Source organism: Muntiacus reevesi, chromosome X (assembly GCF_963930625.1).
Source record: "Muntiacus reevesi chromosome X, mMunRee1.1, whole genome shotgun sequence".
NCBI lineage: Eukaryota > Metazoa > Chordata > Mammalia > Artiodactyla > Cervidae > Muntiacus > Muntiacus reevesi.
The window spans coordinates 90,372,653-90,392,763 of NC_089271.1; the positions used below are offsets into that span (position 1 = coordinate 90,372,653).

Consider the following 20,111-nt stretch of genomic DNA (forward strand, 5'->3'; position numbering starts at 1 on the left):
CATAAAAAGTAAGGAGAGAGATAGTTCAATAGAAAGACCAGTATTTCTACACTGCATTTTCCAATACTCAATTTTCCAGTGCTGGCAGTTAAGGAAAGAGGATGATAACAGCAAAGGAGATAGAAGGTAGGAGAGGCTAAGGGGACCCCAGATCCCAATCTAAACTCTGGCATTCTATGCCACAAACTCTTAACCAGAACCTAGGTTCTGTTAGGTATAAACAGGAGGAGCTGAGATAGTATAGACAACATGGCTTCAGCTCTGTAAACTGTACAAATAAATAAAATAGTGGGATTAGGGGAATTAATTTCTTCCTAACCACACACTCCTAAAGGACTTTGGTACCCTGTGGCTGTCTCATAGAGCTGAGCTCTAATCAAAAGGGATCAGCACAAACAAGGCACTGTCATCAAGCATAGGTGTAAATCACCAAATCCGAAGCAATGGTCAGCAAATAAAAGCAAATATGAGAGCAAACAGTCATAAAGATGGGGCAAATGAGATTATCCATGAAGCAATTTCTGTGATTAGACCTTAGAAAGGCACTCCTCTGAGACCCAGGAATACAGGGGGAGGGAGCCTCAGATGAAGCAGTAAACTCATTACCCCAAAGGTGGGCACCTGGATGTTGAGGACACAATGAGACTGGGTCCTTTTAGAACCACACTACCATGGCTTTGCTAGTTGGGGATGAGAACCAGGAATTTTCTTGAAGGTTAAAAATCTTCCTGATGAGACATCATATGTGAAAGGCTAAGCACAAGTTCTGAGACTCAGACTGGAATGAAAGCATCTGTGTTTCTTTACTCCTAAAGTCTACGTCTTCACCCCTTTTCCCAGATCTGCCCAGATGTCAGCTAGTAGCACAGTCCTGTCTTCTTGTGTACAGAGTGATTATCCTTCTTGAACATGTTGAAACTAAAGGATCTGTCAACATAAACTTGTTGTTTGTACCCCGCTACAGACACAGACAGTGCTCTTTATAATCCCGTTATTGGTGCTTTATCCCTCTGACTAGACTTCAACTGAAGAACTAGGACAATGTTTTCACCAGTTTTGGCATGCAACTTTATTCACATTTAATTGAAGTATTAAATGAATACACTTATGTTAATATAAAGCACAGAAGTATAACTTACTCAGGATGAATAGGTTCATTATCAGGTCATATTGCAAAAATACTAAAAATATCTGAACTTATATGGCACAATGAAAACCAACAAACATTCAAGCTCTCAAGATCATTTGGTATCCATAAAACTAGCTCCTTCAATCAGCACAGACGGCATAAATACTTAACTTATAAGTTGCATTGGTTTCATATTACAACACCAAAAAAACTGCTAAAGGTTTTCTGAGAACATACAGCTATTCAGAGTTTGAGTATTAATCTTATAACTTTATCTCTCACCTCAGGATCACTGTGCCCTGCTAAGTCTTGTAGTTTCTGACCAAACTCTTTTGCTCCCTGAAATATGGAAATAAGTTCATATTTTGTGAACTCTTCCTTGCTAAATAGCTTCACCTTCTTTTTAAATTGGAAATTTATATTCTCAAATATTTCAATGATATTAAGAATATTGGCCTTTGACTCATTTTTGTTAAAGGGCACAACCAATGATGACAATACTTTGGCACTGATTAGTTCTCTTGTATTGGCTTGATTTTTAGACAAGTGAAAACACACTTTTAAAACATAAAACTTGGTTTTAACACTTCCCTTGTTTAACAAAGTGAGGAAATCTGGAATGTAATTGACAATTATATGGTGGTACTCAAAGTTTACACTCACCTGCACTAATAATTTTAGTCCAGACAGTTGCATAGGGGAGTTCAAAGGATAAAAGATTATGTCCTTACAAATTTGATTTATGTACAACTCTCCTATTTGTGGTTTTCCAGAAAACTCAGAGTTGTCATCCACCATATTTAAAGTTCTAGGGTGTTCTTTAATATTGGGATTATTGACCAAGTTTTCAATCATAACAGTAATACCTACATCATGAATTATATCTTGGGTAAATGGATAAGCAGGACTGATGCCCATTATCATTGTAGCTATTTCATGAATGAAAGGATCCCTAGTTAACTTAAGTAGGGCAACAAGTTTATCAAACTCTTTAGGCTCTAAACTAAAAACATGTGATTTGCAGCGACAGGTTTTTGGATTGGGCCTATACTTTTCCCTATACTTAACCTGCTTTTTGAGCTCATCTAAGGTCTGAAAGTAAGGCCCATCATAGGGTGGGATTTTGGTCAGAGGTCGAATCCCTAGAGGAGTTTCAATCAAGGTATCAACCAGAGTCCAATTCCCTCCTGGAGGTAAGGATTGCTCCCCTCCATCTACCGGAACTAGGACAGAAAACCTGGCCCTTGACCATGCTTTTGCTTTTTGCTTTATAGTCAGTTCAGGTTTGGGTGTAGGCTTCGGCTTTTCCTGGATCTTAGCTGGAGGCTTATACACTTGAAATGGGTTGTCTTCTTTAGGCCAGAACCAGGATCCTACACTAGGCTCTTCTCCAGTCCAAAACCAAGAACAGACATTTTCCTCATCCTCATCACCGAACTGAGTTACAGTACCAGCTCTGTCCCCAACCTTCAACTTGATGCTGGCCTCGCTCCTTCTCTGGGACCTGGACCCAATGTTGCCTTTGGAACCGATATTGGTTTCACTTCCAGCACCAGCCTTCACTTTATAATTGGTCACAGCACTGAGCCTGGACATAGACATGGCCTTTGACTTGGTTTGGGACACTACACTAGGTTCTGTCAGGGGGGTTGCCTTGGTCTCAGCCATGACTCTAGTCTTAGTCTTAGATTCCATCTTGCTTACTTGCCTTGTCAGAGCCATGGCCTCAGCACAGGTCACTGTGTCCTGGCCACTGCTCCATCCCCAGCCTTGGCCTGGGTCACCAGTCCTGTTTTCAGTTCTGCCTCAGCCACTGCCTTGGCTTGGATGTTAGCCTTGGCTTCGATCTTAGCCTTGGCTTTAGTGTTGGCAGGGCCACGGATGCCAGCTTTCAGGCCAACCCCAGCCCCTCCTCTGCCCTTGCCTCAGCACGGAAGTCAGTCACGATCCAAGTTACAGGCAAGGCCAAGTTATACATCCCCAACCCTGTCTCAGCCTTGACTGAAGGTCTCTCTCAGGTTGGTGTTTTCATACAAAGTCCAGTTGTCACTCAGCCCCCTTTCAAACTACAGGCTCTCAGTGATATAAGCAATGTGCAGAGGAAGCTCACTCAGGGAAGGGAAGGATGGCTGTGTGCCTGAGCACAGCCCTGTGGAGGGTGGTGGTCTTCAGCCACTCCAAGGCCACCAGATCAGCCACTGAAGTTGAACCTAGGAGTGGAGGAAGGAAATGGGGCTTTGAGTCTTTTTCTAACTTTTTTCCACGTTGATAAGCACAACATGGAAACAGAAAAGTATGGAAATTCAGTTCTAAGTGTAGAAGGCAGATAATTAGCAAACTCTTCCTCCATTTCATTTCCCCTACTATTGCAGGTAAAATCAATCTTTTTTCCAGACACAAAACGGGAGTATGGAGAGTGGGAAAGTTGGATGGGAGTGAGAGAGGCTGAAGAATCCCTAGGCTGACTCTTTACCTCTGCTGCACCCAAGCAGATCTCCATTACTTCATCCTACAGGTCTACTGAGGAAGTCTCCACACACACAAACCTTCACTGATCTGCAGTAATTTCCTCCTCCTTTCCTTGTTTCCAGTGATGACAAGACTCACAGCAGACCTAAAGGCAGATCTATGGACAAATAAATAGGAGGATATGCAAACTGATCTCTTGGTAGACTGACCTTGGTCCCTGGTTCCTACATTTGTAGTCTGTCTAGTGTTTCCCTCCTTCTGGTCCCTTTCCCCCATTGCCCTGCTTCATTCAGTACCATTCCTCCTCCCTGTTTCCCATCATATTCCTCTTCAGAGACTGCCCTAATATTTCCCTGTTTCAGAACTGGGCTAGGAAAATGAAGTGGAAAGTAACAAAAGCAGGTATTACCCTTCTGTACCCCTAAAGCTTAGGAAGGCTTCCACCTAAATTGGCAGAAGACTAAACAGGTTAGTAAACTGGTAAAACAGAAGAGACAGACAATTCCATAATCTCAATCACTCTACCCTCACACCAATCTCAGCAGATACAGGGCTTATTTCTCTTCCTCATTATTTCCAAGCTTCAAGTTGCGTTCCCATTTACAAGTCTTCACAACAACTGAGAGGTATGCAAACCAAAAGATAGATCTACACACAAAGACTCATAAGTGCAGAGATAAATATATAAATACAGACACAGAAGACAGTGGAGATTGAGTCCTTGGTAGAGATCAGCACCTAGGACACTGATCCCTTCTAAATACAAGTACCTGACTGCCAAAAATTTCTCTTTCTTTCTCTCCTCCCCCAAGCCCCAAGCTCCTCTGCTCCATTCTCAGTCTGACAATTCCCCTGCAGAGACAACTCAAAAATCGCTGCAAGACTGTGCTGCTGGTAGGAAGGATGGAATATTCAAACCATTGAAGTTGTTTTGGAAATCAATGAAAAGTATTATTTTCATGTTCTTATGTTTTCTTCTTCTCCCCAAAGCCTATCATTTTCTTCAACACTATAGGAAAAGGGAGGATGGTTTAGAAAACTGGCAGAAAGGAGATGCTGCGTTACCCCTAGATCCCTACTTGCTCTAGTCCTAGCCACCTACCACACCGAAGCACTGCCCTCTCTACAGAGGTTATACAAATTTTCTTTTTCTTACTCCTCCTTTTGAGGTTCACTACCCCCTACAGATCATGTTTACAGAAACATGGAGTACCACAAACGTAGAAACAGACCTACACAAATAAACACATGTTACACACTCAATGACCAAATGAAAAGACAGTGGGAGAGACCTGGTTATTAATACTCAGCCTAGTAATCAGGACAGGAGACTCTCTTCTAACCCAGGGCCTTGATTATCAAACACTTACAACCTCTTTTCACACTCTCCCTCCCAGGGCTCTCCAGACAACAGCTCTCACTAACAGCAGGAGACCCTCCTCCTCCTATTACAGTCCACCATTCCTCCGCTAGAGGCCGCTACTACACTCCTTTCTCTCCCCAAACATGGTGGCGGGGTGCAGTGTCTGGAAGTCAAGCTTGCAAGAGGCAGATCACTCATTTATCATTGTGTGCCACGCAAACGACCCCTGTCCCTCTTGGCCTCTCACCAACCCCGTGCACCCCGTGTGACCAAGTCACATCGCCCACGTTCACCTCTGACACCCGTATCCACACTCCCAAGCAGTGCCCGCCTCTTCATTGACCTGCTCCGCTTGGATGAGAAGTAGTTTTCTCATTTCCTTGCCTCGAGGGGGTGCAGACACCTACGAAAGAGGGACAGACAGTCAGATGAGCTCAAGGACATGAGACAATGGCGCCGACTGTTTGGAGACCGGCCCGGCACCTGGGACTCAGGACGAGATACCTACTTTATCAGATGAAGGACCGCAATTGGCATACGATTGTCACTTTTTGGTATTTCCTTCTTCTTGTCCCTAGGACGTGTCAGGGACCCGCTCCTAGTAAATCTTTAACAGCCACCATTTCCTCTGCAGACTTTGTCTCGCCTCATCCCCAAAACACCGGCAACCAGAGTGGCTTGAGGGGAGTTGAAGGGGATCCGGCTTTACGGAAGCGGAGTGATACCACGCTTTGCGTAGCGCCGCTCCTTCCTCTTCCGGCGAGCCCGGTCCCGCCCACCCTGGTTGTTTAGGCTGCTGGAGTGGGCGGTGGCGGAGTTTGGGTATAGAGAAAGCCTCTCTGGTCGGTGAGAAGCCCACTAATCGAAAGGATCTGGTATTAGTTCCTTTCTCTTAGAGAGCTCCCCTACCGCAAACCTACAGTCTTTTCCCTTGAACTGAAATGTGTAGGGCTTTACGGCTTTCGGGACGTGGAGTCAGTGAATCAGCTCTGACCTGATGAGCAGACAGATATCAAAATATAGCTTTTACACATTCTGCTCTCCGAAGTCCGAGGTCCGCAGCTAGGGGTGGGGTTAGGGGTCTGGGTAAAGGTCGGGAAAGAAGCTCAGGACCGACAGGCTCAAGACTGACACAGGAAGGTAAATTCTCCTCTATTCCGAAACTATGCGTCCCTTCCATGAGAGAAGCCCTTCCATGAAAGTTCAGTTCATTCGCTCAGTCGTGTCCGACTCTTTGCAACCCCATGAACCGCAGCACGCCAGGCCTCCCTGTCCATCACCAACTCCCGGAGTCCACCCAAACCCATGTCCATTGCGTCGCTGATGCCATCCAACCATCTCATCCTCTGTTGTCCCCTTCTCCTCCCACCCTCAATCTTTCGCAGAATCACGGTCTTTTCAAATGAGTCAGATCTTCGCATCAGGTGGCCAAAGTACTGGAGTTTCAGCTTCAACATCAGTCCTTCCAATGAACACCCAGGACTGATCTCCTTTAGGATGGACTGGTTGGATCTCCTTGCAGTCCAAGGGACTCTCAAGAGTCTTCTCCAACACCACAGTTCAAAAGCATCAATTCTTCGGTGCTCAGCGTTCTTTATAGTCCAACTCTCACATCCATACATGACTACTGGAAAAATCATAGCCTTGACTAGACGGACCTTTGTTGAGTAAGTAATGTCTCTGCTTTTTAATATGCTGTCTAGGTTGGTCATAACTTTCCTTCCAAGGAGCAAATGTCTTTTAATTTAATGACTGTAATCACCATCCGCAGTGATTTTGGAACCCAAAAAAATAGAGTCAGCCACTGTTTCCCCATCTATTTGCCATGAAGTGATGGGACTGGATGCCATGATCTTAGTTTTCTGAATGTTGAACTTTAAGCCAACTTTTTCACTCTCCTCTTTCACTTTCATCAAGAGGCTCTTTAGTTCTTCTTCACTTTCTGCCATAAGGGTGGTGTCATCTGCATATCTGAGGTTACTGATGTTTCTCCTGGCAATCTTGATTCCAGATTGTGCTTCCTCCATCCCAGCATTTCTCATAGTGTACTCTGCATGTAAGTTAAATAAGCATGGTGACAATATACAGCCTTGACGTACTCCTTTTCCTGTTTGGAACCAGTCGGTTGTTCCATGTCCAGTTCTAACTGTTGCTTCCTGACCTGCATACAGGTTTCTCAAGCCCCTCCAAACTGCCATTCCCAGCAATCCATTTGCCCAATGAATGGGTTGGGGTGTCTGGAAATCTGCTTTGGTCGGATGTGCTGATCAATGTCAAACACCTTGGTCTTGTTCTTCTCTAAGTCTCTGGCCCTTATTGTCTACTTTATTTCTTGCACAGAAATAGTTGAGGGTAAGGTGGGTTGAGAATATAGGGAAAGCACAGATGTACGGAGAGAAGTATATTAATACCGTACTAGGCAGGTGTGTACATATGCCATTCTTATGCCCTGCCTCCCCTCTGAACACCCACAATATTTTCTGCACCTAAATATGCATGGGCCTGATTATGGGTATGTGGAAAATAATTCTGTACTCATAGAAGAGGATGAGTACTCAAATATCTTTGTACCCTTAAATACCTCCCTCCCCCCGACACACTCCCATACCCCCACCATAGGGTTTCCTTATTTATCACCTAAAATGGAATATGAAATGGAAGAGAGTTAAGAAAGCAGCACTGAATGAGAATGGGTTAAATGCCAAACTATCTCATTGTGGGCCCCTCTTTATGCCTCACCACCATATTGTTGTTCAGTTGCTCAGTGTTGTCGGAATCTTTGCAACCACATGAACTGCAGGACCTCCAGGCTTTCCTGTCCTTCACCATCTCCTGGAGTTTGCTCAAACTCATGTTTATTAAGTTGATGGTGATGCCATCCAGCCATCTCATTCTCAGTTGCTCCCTACTCCTCCTGTCCCTCAATCTTTCCCAACATCAGGGCCTTTTCCAATGAGTCGACTTGCGTCAAGAGGCCAAAGTATTAGAGCTTCAGCTTCAGCATCAGTCCTTCCAATGACTATTCAGGATTGATTTCCTTTAGGATTGACTGGTTTTATTTTCTTGCTGTCCAAAGGACTCTCAAGAGTCTTCTCCAGCACCACAGTACAAAAGCCTCAATTCTTCAGCTCTTCACTTTTTTTTATGGTCCAGCTCTCACGTCCATATATGACTACTAGAAAAATCATAGCTTTGACTATATGGACCTTTATCAGCAAGGTGATGTCTCTGCTTTTTAATACACTGTCTAGGTTTGTCATAGCTTTTCTTCCAAGGAGCAAGCGTCTTTTAATTTCATGACTGCAGTCACCAGTGATTTTGGAGCCCAAGAAAATGAAGTATCTCACTGTTTCCATTTTTTCCCATCTATTTGCCATGAAATGATAAGACCTGATGTTGAGTTTTAAGCCAGCTTTCTCACTCTCCTCTTTCACCCTCTTCAAGAGGCTCTTGGTTCCTCTTTGCTTTCTGCCATTAGGGTGGTGTCATCTGCATATCTGAAGTTACTGATATTTCTCCTGTCAATCTTGATTCCAGCTTGAACTTCATCCAGCCCAGCATTTTGCATGATGTACTCTACATATAAGTTAAATAAGCAGTGTGACAATATACAGCCTTGACATACTCCTTTCCCAGTTTTGAACCTGTCTGTTTTTCCATGTTCGGTTCTAACTGTTAGTTCTTGACCTACATACAGGTTTGTTAGGAGACATGTAAGGTTGTCTGGTATTCCCATCTCCTTAAGAAGTTTTCAGTTTGTTGTGATCCACACAGTCAAAGACTTCAGTGTAATCAATGCAGCAGAAGTAGATGTTTTTGTGGAATTACCTTGCTTTTTTGATGCTCCAACGGACGTTGGCAATTTGATCTCTGATTCCTCTGCCTTTTCTAAACCAGCTTGAATATCTGGATGTTCTTTGTTCATGTACTGTTGAAGCCTAGCTTGAAGGATTTTGAGCATTACCTTGCTAGCATGTGAAATGAGTGAAATTGTGAGGTAGTTTGAACATTCTTTGGCATTGCCCTTTTCTGGGATTGGAATGAAAACTGACCTTTTCCAGTCCTGTGGCCACTGCTGAGTTTTCGAAATTTGCTGGCATATTGAGTGCAGCACTTTAACAGCATCCTCTTTTAGGATTTGAAATAGCTCAGCTGGAATTCCATCATCTCCACTAGATTTGCTTGTAGTTATGCTTCCTGAGGCCCACTTGACTTCACACTCCAGGATGTCTAGCTGTAGGTGAGTGATCACCCCATTCTGGTTATCCAGGTGATTAAGACCTTTTCTGTACAGTTCTTCTGTGTATTCTTGACACCTCTTCTTAATGTCTTTTGCTTCTGTTAGGCCCATACCATTTCTATCCTTTATTGCACTCATTTTTGCATGAAATGTTCCATTGGTATCTCTAATTTTCTTGAAGAGATCTCTCGTCTTTCCCATTCTCTTTTTTCCCTCTATTTCTTTGCATTGTTCTGTTAAGAAGGCTTTCTTATCTCTCCTTGCTTCTTGGAACTCTGCATTCAGATGGGTATATCTTTCCTTTACTCCTTTGTCTTTCGCTTGTCTTTTCTCAGATGTTTTTAAGGCCTTCTTACACCAACCATATTATAAGCATAAAAAGTCAGGTGGGATAGAGGAAATATCAGAAAAGGAAGAGAGGAGAAGCAATTTGAGGCCAGACCACCCCAGAGATTCTGGGCCCTCTGCAGTTCTGCTTTCATTGTTTCTGGGGCCGTGGGCGGGAAGGTGGAAAGGCGCACCTATGGAGGCCAAGCCATATGCCCCTCTTCTAAGGGAGGGCAGCCCCTGGTAGACCTCTGGCCTGAGGAGACAAACCACTTGTCTGCCCAGTGTAGTCATTCTTTCTGCCACACTGCTGTTTTCTCAGTCTCAGTGGTGGCACACTTCACCGTTTCACTGTCCCCACAGTTGCCCAGGAAAGAGGATCTTTTCCTGTCAGGACCTGCACCTGCTCAGACAATCCTCCCTGTTTCTCACCCCACAGCCAGGTGTAAGGCACCATGTAGGAGCAGTCCTGGCTCCTCTTACACTGTTCTCTTTAAGGAAAAGGGACACTACCCACGTGCTTCTCGTGGCAGATCCTTGAACTGCTCTCCTGACTCCTCCTCTTCTTTCACCACTGTGTCCTGCCTAATGAATGCATCGCTCATTCTCCCTGAATATATATATTCTTTTCAAGTTGGAACAAGCGAAGGGCCATTTAGTCATGAGAATTCCATGGTACCTTCTACTGTTTGTAGATCAAGACCTGTCTCTAGGTTTGTCTTTGTCTTTCCCTGGTGGCTCAGATGGTAAAGAATCTGCCTGTGATGCAGGAGACCTGGATTCAATCCCTGAAGTCAGGAAGGTTCCTTGCAGAAGGGAATGGCTACCCACTCCAGTATTCTTGCTGGAATAATTCCATGGACAGATGAGCCCGATGGGCTACAATCCATGGAATCACAGAGTCCGACAGGACTGAGTGACTAACACCTTCACTTTTCACTTTGATGTCTGTAAACCAAAGGCTTTGCCTAGAGTCTGCCACACTGAAGATGCTCTCTAATTTTCAGTGGAGGAAGGAAGCAAAGAATTTGATTTAATATATTTTGGAAATAAATCTGGCATATCTTAACATGCATTGCAATGAACATTTGGGGGAACACATTTGATAAGAGGTTTTTATCCTTTTCTGTCTTCTTTTCATACTTGAAACTGTACCTTACTAACCTTCTTAATATATAGCAAACCTCTATGAATTCATAAAGAAAAGACCAATGACCAGCAACCCAGTAGAAAAATAGTAGATCATTGTTCATCAAAAGACAATGTTTCTCAAATATACGAGAAAATGTTTCACCTCTCTGACAATAACAGAAGTGCAAATTATAATTACAATGATATACTGTTTCTCATCAATCATATTGGCAAAGAACAAGAAGTTTGGAAACAAATTGAAATGGAGAAGAGGTGGGAAAACTGGCATTCTTATATACTGTTGGTGGCTTATCTCTTTTGGAGGATGACCTATTGATAGACAGTCAAAGATGTGAAAGAAACTTGGAGACTTACTTGTATGAACTTTTCATGTTCTTTTTAAATTTTAAACCTCATATTTATAACTATTCAAAAATAAATTTCAATTTAAATAAAGCATGTCTTAGAGGATATTTAAAACACAACACATATTCTTTTTTTAAGGAATAATTCTTTTTTTTCATTTATTTTTATTAATTGGAGGCTAATTACTTTACAATATTGTAGTGGTTTTTGCCATACATTGACGTGAATCAGCCATGGATTTATATGTGTTCCCCATTCCGATCCCCCCTCCCACCTCCCTCCCGATCCCATCCCTCTGGGTCTTCCCAGTGCACCAGCCCTGAGCACTTGTCTCATGCATCCAACCTGGGCTGGTGATCTGTTTCACCCTTGATAGTATACTTGTTTCAATGCTGTTCTCTCAGAACATCCCACGCTTGCCTTCTCCCACAGAGTCCAAAAGTCTGTTCTATACATCTGTGTCTCTTTTTTTGTTTTGCATATAGGGTTATTGTTACCATCTTTTAAAATTCCATATATATGCGTTAGTATACTGTATTGGTCTTTATCTTTCTGGCTTACTTCACTCTGTATAATGGGCTCCAGTTTCATCCATCTCATTAGAACTGATTCAAGTGAATTCTTTTTAATGACTGAGTAAAATTCCATTGTATATATGTACCATAGCTTCCTTATCCATTCATCTGCTGATGGGCATCTAGGTTGCTTCCATGTCCTGGCAATTATAAACAGTGCTGCGATGAACATTGGGGTGCACGAAAACACAACACATATTCTTAGAAATGCTCCAACTTCTCAGACTTACACACATGGACTCTAAGATAGGCCACCATGTTAGTAAAAGACAGTGAAAAAGGCCCATTGATTGGCTTAACAATTTCCAATTCTGAAATGGCTTTAATGAGGGTAGATGGCTTATCCTCCAGATTTGAAGAACAAGCTTCCAAGATGCCCTTAACTGCACATTCTCCTGTGAGAGTCACAATCTATTTTACTGGGTAAATCCATAATAAATGCTGTAAAGATACTGCTACTACTATAACAGATAATGTTGCTTTTCACTGAGGAGACTGTATCTGAATCCACACAAAAGCATGATGTGAAACAGCACTCTTGATACTCAATAAACATCTAAAGAGCAGAAATGATAGCTGTTGAAAATAATGATTATGGGAGATAGGCTTTCTATTTTTAGGCATCTTTTTTGTTTTATGGTGGTCCCAGATTTTGGCCCTTCCATTGGAAGAAACAAAGAACAATGAGATAGTTCTCATGATCATACTTTTAACTGAATTCATATGTTGCTTTAGAAGTGTACTTTGTTCTGAAAATAGTTCAACTTCTTTTCTACCACAATTTTTTTTTCTATTGAACTTTCTGGGAATGTTTATTTTCCCAATCCTTTAACTTATTTTTTATTACCTAAGTTATATATGCTCATAGTAGAAAAAATAGTAAATATAAGAAAAATTATTAGGAAAAGTATGGAATATCCTGGGGCTTCCCTGGTGCCTCAAATGGTAAAGAATCTGCCTGCAATTCAGGAGACCTGAATTTGATCCCTGGGTTGGGAAGATACTCTGGAGAAGGGGATGGTTACCTACTCCAGTATTCTTGCCTGGGGAATTCCATGGACAGAGAAGCCTGTTGGGCTACAGTGCATGGGGTCACAAAGAATCAGACATGACTGAGTGACTGGCGCACACACACACATAGTATATCCTAACACTGATAAATACCACCAATATTTTGATATAGAATCTTCCAGACTTGTATCAGTGCCAACCAATGTGTATAAACACACACACACACAAACACACACACACACACACACACATATCTTAACCAAAAACATTTCATTATATTTATTTCATTTTAATCAGTTACCTTTCTAGCAGCTGGAACATGCTGTTATATTTCTTATTCTTAAAACATTCTTGGGAACCTATTTCAACATAATAAAGGCCATATACAACAAACCCATAGCAAACATCATTCTCAATGGTGAAAAATTGAGAATAAATATTGTAAAAATGAATATACTACCAAAGCAACCTACAGATTTAAAATTAAATTATCAATGACATTTTTCACAGAATAAGCACAAAACATTTTACAATTTGTATGGAAACATGAAAGGGTGGACATGAGAGGAGTTCTGAAGATTTGAGGTGGATAGATTTAAGATATGCTTTGAAGTTTGGGGCAGGAGTGGGGAGGTGCCTGTCTGGGGCTTCCTGTCAACCCAAGAGATGTGGAAATTCAGTCTTACACCTGGGGCACTGGGTAAAAATATTGTCCATGTTGCTCCTGGAAACAGATCATATAAATCTGTAATGACAGAAACCTTGGCTAGAAACTACATATCACATTCAGGATAGGAGTACCCCTGGGAAAATGGGAGTGGAAATGGGTTGAAAGTCAAGAAAAACCTGAATTTTCTGTAATGTTTTTATTCCTTTAAAAAAAAGACAAAGTAAATATACCTAAATATCAACAACATCCAAATCAGAGTGGCAGAAACACTGGTGTTTATTATATTTAATGCCTGGGACATTGTAGGTATTCAGTGAATGTCGTTTGTTGAATGAACTTATTTTTATGTTTTACAAGTTCACCCAACAAGCATACAAAACTCTCAAGGTTGTACCCCATGCTACATGAGCATAGAAAAATAAATGAAGAGATGTGGAGGAGGCCTGAGAAATGCTTGAGGAGAGAGTGATTGATGATCTATGTAGATCTCTACCACCATACACTGAAGATACAGTCCTATCTCCATTTTATCTTAACACTCTAAGGTTCTGGGTGAATATACAGAAAATCACCTTGAAGACCCAGTTTTTCCAAGTAACTACCAGATCCTCACTATTCTCCCCAACATAGACACTGGGTGGTGCTGCTGTCCAAAAATTCTGCTCTATTCTGGACTTATTACTTCAATCTAAAGATGGGTATTTATCTAAGCAACTACTGTGGATCAAGTAAAGTGATCAGGATTGAAGAAAATCAAGATGAATAGCCTCAGCAGATTCTCTGATTACCCTGTTCAGTGTTACCATGTTCAGTGGCTGAAAATCAGAAAATATAACTTACATAGGAGCCCACCACTGTCACAGAAATGCTCAGCTGAGAGAGTGAATGACCCCAAACCACCCACCCTCTTCATGAACATCCTTCCTCCATGACCTCGCAGAATTAGAACAGACAACACTAAACATTGCTTCCAAATCACTGTTTGGTTGTCACAACGTATAGCTCCTATGGCTATAAAAAGCAGGGAGTACCTGATTATGGCTCTTTTAGCTTGGATCTCGGAGCTTCAGACAGATACAAAGCTAACTGGGTAAGATGTATCTACTTATTGTAAAGGCCCCTATTATCATGGAGGAGTGAGCATACTTAGGAGGAAGGGAAGTGGACCCTCAGGATGGACATCGTGGGAGACGCAGGGGAGATAGGCCAAGCCATCAATCCCTGCAGGAATCAGAGTGAGTTTGAATGGGGCCTGGGGTGGCAAATCTGGTATGACATTATTAAACCCTGATAACTCAGTTGGTGCAGGAGACCCTAATTAGATCCCTGGGTCGGGAAGATCCTCTGGAGAAGGGATAGGCTACCCACTCGAGTATTCCTGGGTTTCCCTTGTGGCTCAGCTGGTAAAGAATCCGCCCGCAATGCAGGAGAGCTGGGTTCGATCCCTGGGTTGGGAAGACCCCCTGGAGAAGGGATATGGCTACCCACTCCAGTATTCTGGCCTGGAGAATTCCATGGACTATAAGAGTCAGACACGACCGAGCTATTTTCACTTTCACTCTTGGGTGTTCCCTTGTGGCTCAGCTGGTAAAGTATCTGCCTGCAATGTGGGAGACCTGGGTTCGATCCTTGGTTTGGAAAGAGCCCCTGCAGAAGGGAAAGGCTACCCATTCCAGTATTCTGGCCTAGAGAATTCCATGTGTCCATGCGGTCACAAAGAGTCAGTCACGACTGAGTGACTTTCACTTTCACTGGGGAAGCGAATCTGGTATGACATTAACACCCATTTGCAGAGGTGAGGTCCTGAGTAGAGAGACAGTGGACTCAGGCCAGCAAGGCTAAAGCGGTGGGAGGGGCAAGGAGGCGGATCTAGGATTCCTTGACCAATCGGAGAGATGGTTGGGGCGGGTTGGGGGGGCAGGGTCTGCCACGCAAATTAAAACAGCAGGAGCTCCTCACCAGAATGCTAACCTCGTCTAGAATGTGAAGTGGTGTCGGTACAGCAGTCTACCTTTCTCTGGTCTTCAAGTCTTCGGGTGAGGATGTGTGGCCCCGCCAGAGCTAGAGGGCTATGGGAAGAGGAGGGCGTGGTGGCCGCGGGGCTGGTGAATCCGGCCTGCAGGAATTGGAAGGGTGGAACTTGGGACGCGAGATTTGTAGCGGCGCCCCCTGGCGAGTGCACGGTTTTGTCTTCACAGCGCCGCCTTCTGAGCGGGATTCGAATCCTTTCCGGGTCGGTCCCTGGCAGGTCCGGAGGCAGGAGCTCCAAGAGCGGCTGTCCGTTGCGGCTGTAGGTTCGATGCTGAGGGGACGAGGAGTTTGGGACTCGGAATGAGCACTCTGGGGCTGGCCCTTTGCTCCCTCCGCTCTTGTGACTGTTTGGTTGGACTGGTCTCCCAACAATGATAATAGTTATTTTAAAATGTGAGCAAATAACATGTGAGCTGATAACAATGTGGCTTATTTGCCCAGCCCTGTTATTATTTGAAATCCCTATTTTCTGCCCTCTGGAGATTGGCGGCCAATCAAGGAGGGTCCTAGGGTGACCCCGACGGAGAGAAGGCATATTCGGCACGCCTGGCTGTTTGGGGGCCTCTCCATTCTAGTTTAGGCACTAGACATGCCATACTCCACCGGGTGAGACCAGATACGCGCAGGAGAGCTCTGCTTTCCGGGCTCGGAGGTCTCCTGTTGTCTCCTCTGGACAAACTCAGAATAATCACCGGGCACCTCACCTCCTAGCTTCATGTCCTCCTCTCTCCTCCTGAGGAGAAAATATAGTGAAATAAAAATCAACTCTGTTTGGTTTATCCCATTCTGCTGAAGTTCCTGGTTTGATCATAATTAGTCATGCTGTCTTAAAGCATTTACAAACCAGTCCCACAAGGAGCTATTGTGAGACATGCCATTAGTTATGACGGGATTGAATCCCCCCTTCCCTTATTGCAGCACCTTGATCTATTGTCTTTGGGCAAATTAAATGGAAAGAAACTAGTACAATTTAGTTCAGTTCAGTCGCTCAGTCGTGTCCGACTCTTTGCGACGCCATGGACCACAGCATGCCAGGCCTCCCTGTCCATCGCCAACTCCCGGAATTTACTCAAACTCATGCCTATTGAGTCGGTGATGCCAACCAACCATCTCATCCTCTGTCATCCCCTTCTCCTTCTGCCTTCAATCATTCCCAGCATCAGGGTCTTTTCAAAGGAGTCAGTTCCTTGCATCAGGTGGCCAAAGTATTGGAGTTTCAGCTTTAGCATTAGTCCTTCCAATGAATATTCAGGACTGATTTCCTTTAGGATGGATTGGTTGGATCTCCTTGCAGTCCAAGGGACTCTCAAGAGTCTCCTCCAACACCACAGTTCAAAAGCATCAATTCTTCGGCCCTCAGCTTTCTTTATAGTCCAACTCTCACATCCATACATGACTACTGGAAAAACCATAGCTTTGACTAGACAGACCTTTGTTGGCAAAGTAATGTCTCTTAAAAAAAAAAAGCAGTACAACTTCCGCCACCCTTTATTGTGTACTGCTCCCTAACCTCAGTAGAAAGTGAAGGTGTTCACATAGTGCTATCTCCTGTTACAAATTCGTTAGCTGGTTAAGCTCAGTCATTTTTTTCTTCTATCTCTATTTGCTCTTGTACTTTTATCACTACCTCCAACTGACCTTGCTTGTGATTTTTAAAAAAGACTCAGACATATCAACTCTGGCTTTTAGAACATTTTGATTTCTAGTGCATCCTGATTCAGTGGTTTTTACTGACTATTGGAAATAGGGTAGTGATGTGCAATTCAAAAGCATTTTGATAAAAACATGACTTCCCTAAGATGTGTGCTGTTTTTTTGTTGAAAATCAGAAGGTAAAATCCATATAGATACTAAACTTGAGAATTTGGGGTTGTGATCTATTTGTATGATAATAGTTTTGCCAGATAAGTTTTTAAAAAAGTTTTTTACAATCTTTCTTTAAGCCAAGATGAGTGATAAACCAGACTTGTCTGAAGTGGAGAAGTTTGACAAGTCAAAACTGAAGAAAACTAATACTGAAGGGAAAAAATACTCTCCCCTCAAAGGAAAGTAACTCATGGGGCAATGTGGGGGGGGGGGGTGGCTCTAGTGAAGAAAAGGATTGGTGAGCATTCACGGGTTCAGTAAATAAACTCTCCTAATAAATTTTGCCACAGAGTAAGCAATAATTAAGTAGCCACTGAATTTAATGCAGCAAATAGAAATATCAAATAGTTGTCTAAGTACCTGGCTTTTATAAATGGTTTTTACATGATAAACTCAAGAAGTAATGGGGGAATAAAAAGCTATTTTCTTGTTGGAAAATCACTAAAAACCACACTGCAATCAATTTTGGAATATTATACTTAGCACTCAAAAAATCTTAGTTTTGGCACTCACATGGTTATTTGGAATTTTCTGCATCTAACAACTTAGTTCCATGATCTCATTTCTGAAGAACTATATAAGTTCTGCAGTTTTGGCTTTCTGTACCTGACAATGAGGCAGGGAACAAGTTTAGATATTCGGTTCGCTCAGGGCTCCTACACTCGAGGGATCAGTTTTGCCTTTGAGATTTACAGCCTGATGGAGAAACTCCAAGCATATTCACAAAACTGGGGGACACTTTTTGTCATGTTGCTGTTATTTGATAGTTTCTAAATTAATCAAAATTGTCTGAAAGGGTATAATTTCCTAACTATATAGTGATAGATAAATCTGAGGAAAATACTTCACTTGCTTCTCAGTCTCAGCATTCTATGAAAAAAAAATGGCAACAGCATAAATCAAACTCTGAAATGGATAAAAAGACACAGCTAATGTAGCTTCTGATGTTCAGGTGGTTAACAGACACACACACCCAACTGAGGATTTGCAGTTAGTGCCTTAGCATCCTAAATTTAAAGCAGATATGGTAGCCTTCAGTGACTTGGCAAAGAGTGGCAAAGAGCTCTCTTGGAAGAAACTGAACTTCATCTTAGGAACATACTCTTTTAATGATTGTTTGTGTTTGTCTTTTTCCCAGCTATCCAGCAAGAGAAAGAGTATATTCAAGCATCATAAGATGAGGATCTCCTCCCAAACATAAATTTCAACATTGCCTGAATGTCTTGGTTTTAAACTTATTTTTTGTAAACCTACGTGTTTGTAGAGATTTTAGCTATCTTCTGATGTCTTCTCATCCATAATCCCTGGTTAAGAGGTCAGGAGTAGCTAATGTTCCCTCGCTGTGCTGTGCTTAGTTGCTCAGTCGTGTCTGACTCTTTGCCCACCAGGCTTCTCTGTCCATGGGGGTTCTCCAGGCAAGAATACTGGAGTGGGTTGCCATGCCCTCCTCCAGGGGATCTCCTCAACCCAGGGATCAAACCCAGGTCTCCCGCATTGCAGGTGGTTTCTTTACCATCTGAGTTAGCAGGGAATCCTAATGTTCCTTTACTTTCATTTTTAAACTTTCCATTTCCATCAGCTGGCTGATGGAATAATCTCACCATTGATGATCTTTGTGCATGTAGTCCTTGCCTCCCTAAGGGATAAGCAACTTTTTATACTGAATGTCTTCATTGTTCCGTAATCTTCATAAATTGGCAAGCATATGCAGCTTCTCACAGTTTATTTCACTTCTTACTTAGCAATAAAATAATATATATAATCATTATGTTGAAACTCCTGCGGTGGTACATTCTTGGTGGTCTTCTAAGGACTGAAAGTACAAAAGGGTACCCTTCAAGCAAACAAAATGATTGAAGGATGAAGGAAGTCCACTTTAGCAGAATAGTCACATGGAAAAGGCTCTTCTTTGTCCAGGTAAGGTGGTCATGACTTGCTTTTTTCCATAGTTGGAGTCACAGAATTTGAGAACCTTGGAAGAGGAGGTCATGTGGACTAGTATTCTTATCTCGAAGATGAGGAAATGAAAACCTGGTAAATAAGGATTGGGATTTAATATTACTCAGCCATTAAAAAGAATACATTTGAATCAGTTCTAATGAGGTGGATGAAACTGGAGCCTGTTATACAGAGTGAAGTAAGTCAGTATACTATATATATATATATATATATATATACATATATATATATGGAATTTAGAAAGACGGTAATGATAGCTTTATATGTGAGACAGCAAAAGAGACACAGATGTATAGAACAGTCTTTTGGACTCTGTGAGAGAAGGTGAGGGTGGGATGATTTGAGAGAATAGAATTGAAACATGTATATTATCATATGTGAAACAGATCGCCAGTCCAGGTTGGATGCATGAGACAAGTGCTGGGGGCTGGTGCACTGGGATGACTCAGAGGGATGGGATGGGGAGGGAGGTGGGAGGGGGGTTCAGGATGGGGAACACATGTACACCCATGGTTGATTCATGTCAATGTATGGCAAAACCACTACAATATTGTAATTAGCCTCCAATTAAAATAAATAAATTTAAAAAATAAACTGAATTCTCTTGTTTTCTGAGAGTGTTTTTCAGTTTAATGAGAGGAAATACCCAAGACTGGGGTTGGATAGAGAAGGGGGCAAGAGACATTAACACCCATTTTGCTAAACACATCACATCTGTTGAACATCAGCTCAGAAATCTAATATCTTTTGATGAGCTGCAGCACTGAACCTCTGGTCTATTTCTTGTCTTGAACAGAATCCACTGTCTTATGAACCAATCATTTTTGATGTTCATGGTGAGAACAAGGAGTACATATAAATGGGAGTGACCCAATCCCTGCCCATATGCAGTATTTTATCACTTTCAGTTTATAAAACCAGTCACTTATAATTCCCACCAATTAGAAGCATTAGCATTTGGGTGCATAATCACCC

At 42.5% G+C, this 20,111-nt stretch overlaps 4 protein-coding genes across 7 annotated transcripts in view; 2 read left to right on the forward strand and 2 right to left on the reverse strand.

Annotated features, from left to right (window-relative positions):
- Window positions 1–5,535, reverse strand: part of GPRASP2 (G protein-coupled receptor associated sorting protein 2) — a 93,709-nt gene extending 88,174 nt beyond the window's left edge. The window contains exons 1-2 of one of the 3 annotated variants that reach the window (XM_065916592.1): window positions 5,470–5,535; window positions 5,305–5,364 (exon numbers count right to left, since the gene is read on the reverse strand). The gene's annotated coding sequence lies outside the window, so the exon portion shown is untranslated. Of the gene's footprint in view, window positions 1–5,254; window positions 5,365–5,469 lie in introns of those variants that run through there. The other 2 variants (XM_065916591.1, XM_065916590.1) reach the window with 2 other exon arrangements.
- Window positions 1,045–16,029, reverse strand: ARMCX5 (armadillo repeat containing X-linked 5). Its single transcript, XM_065916797.1, is given in 6 exon segments — window positions 1,045–2,874; window positions 2,877–3,053; window positions 3,676–3,755; window positions 5,255–5,364; window positions 15,293–15,583; window positions 15,916–16,029. Coding segments are annotated over 6 exon segments (2,274 nt in total). The 3' UTR covers window positions 1,045–1,372.
- The window catches only part of LOC136153318 (T-complex protein 11-like X-linked protein 2), a 37,008-nt gene continuing 23,371 nt past the window's right edge, over window positions 6,475–20,111 (forward strand). Inside the window, exon 1 of one of the 2 annotated variants that reach the window (XM_065915000.1) lies at window positions 6,475–6,628. The gene's annotated coding sequence lies outside the window, so the exon portion shown is untranslated. Of the gene's footprint in view, window positions 6,629–15,296; window positions 15,318–20,111 lie in introns of those variants that run through there. The other variant, XM_065915002.1, reaches the window with a different exon arrangement.
- TMSB15A (thymosin beta 15A) lies at window positions 17,248–18,353 on the forward strand. The gene is given in 3 exon segments (XM_065916498.1): window positions 17,248–17,331; window positions 17,333–17,360; window positions 18,316–18,353. Coding segments are annotated over 3 exon segments (138 nt in total). The 5' UTR covers window positions 17,248–17,259.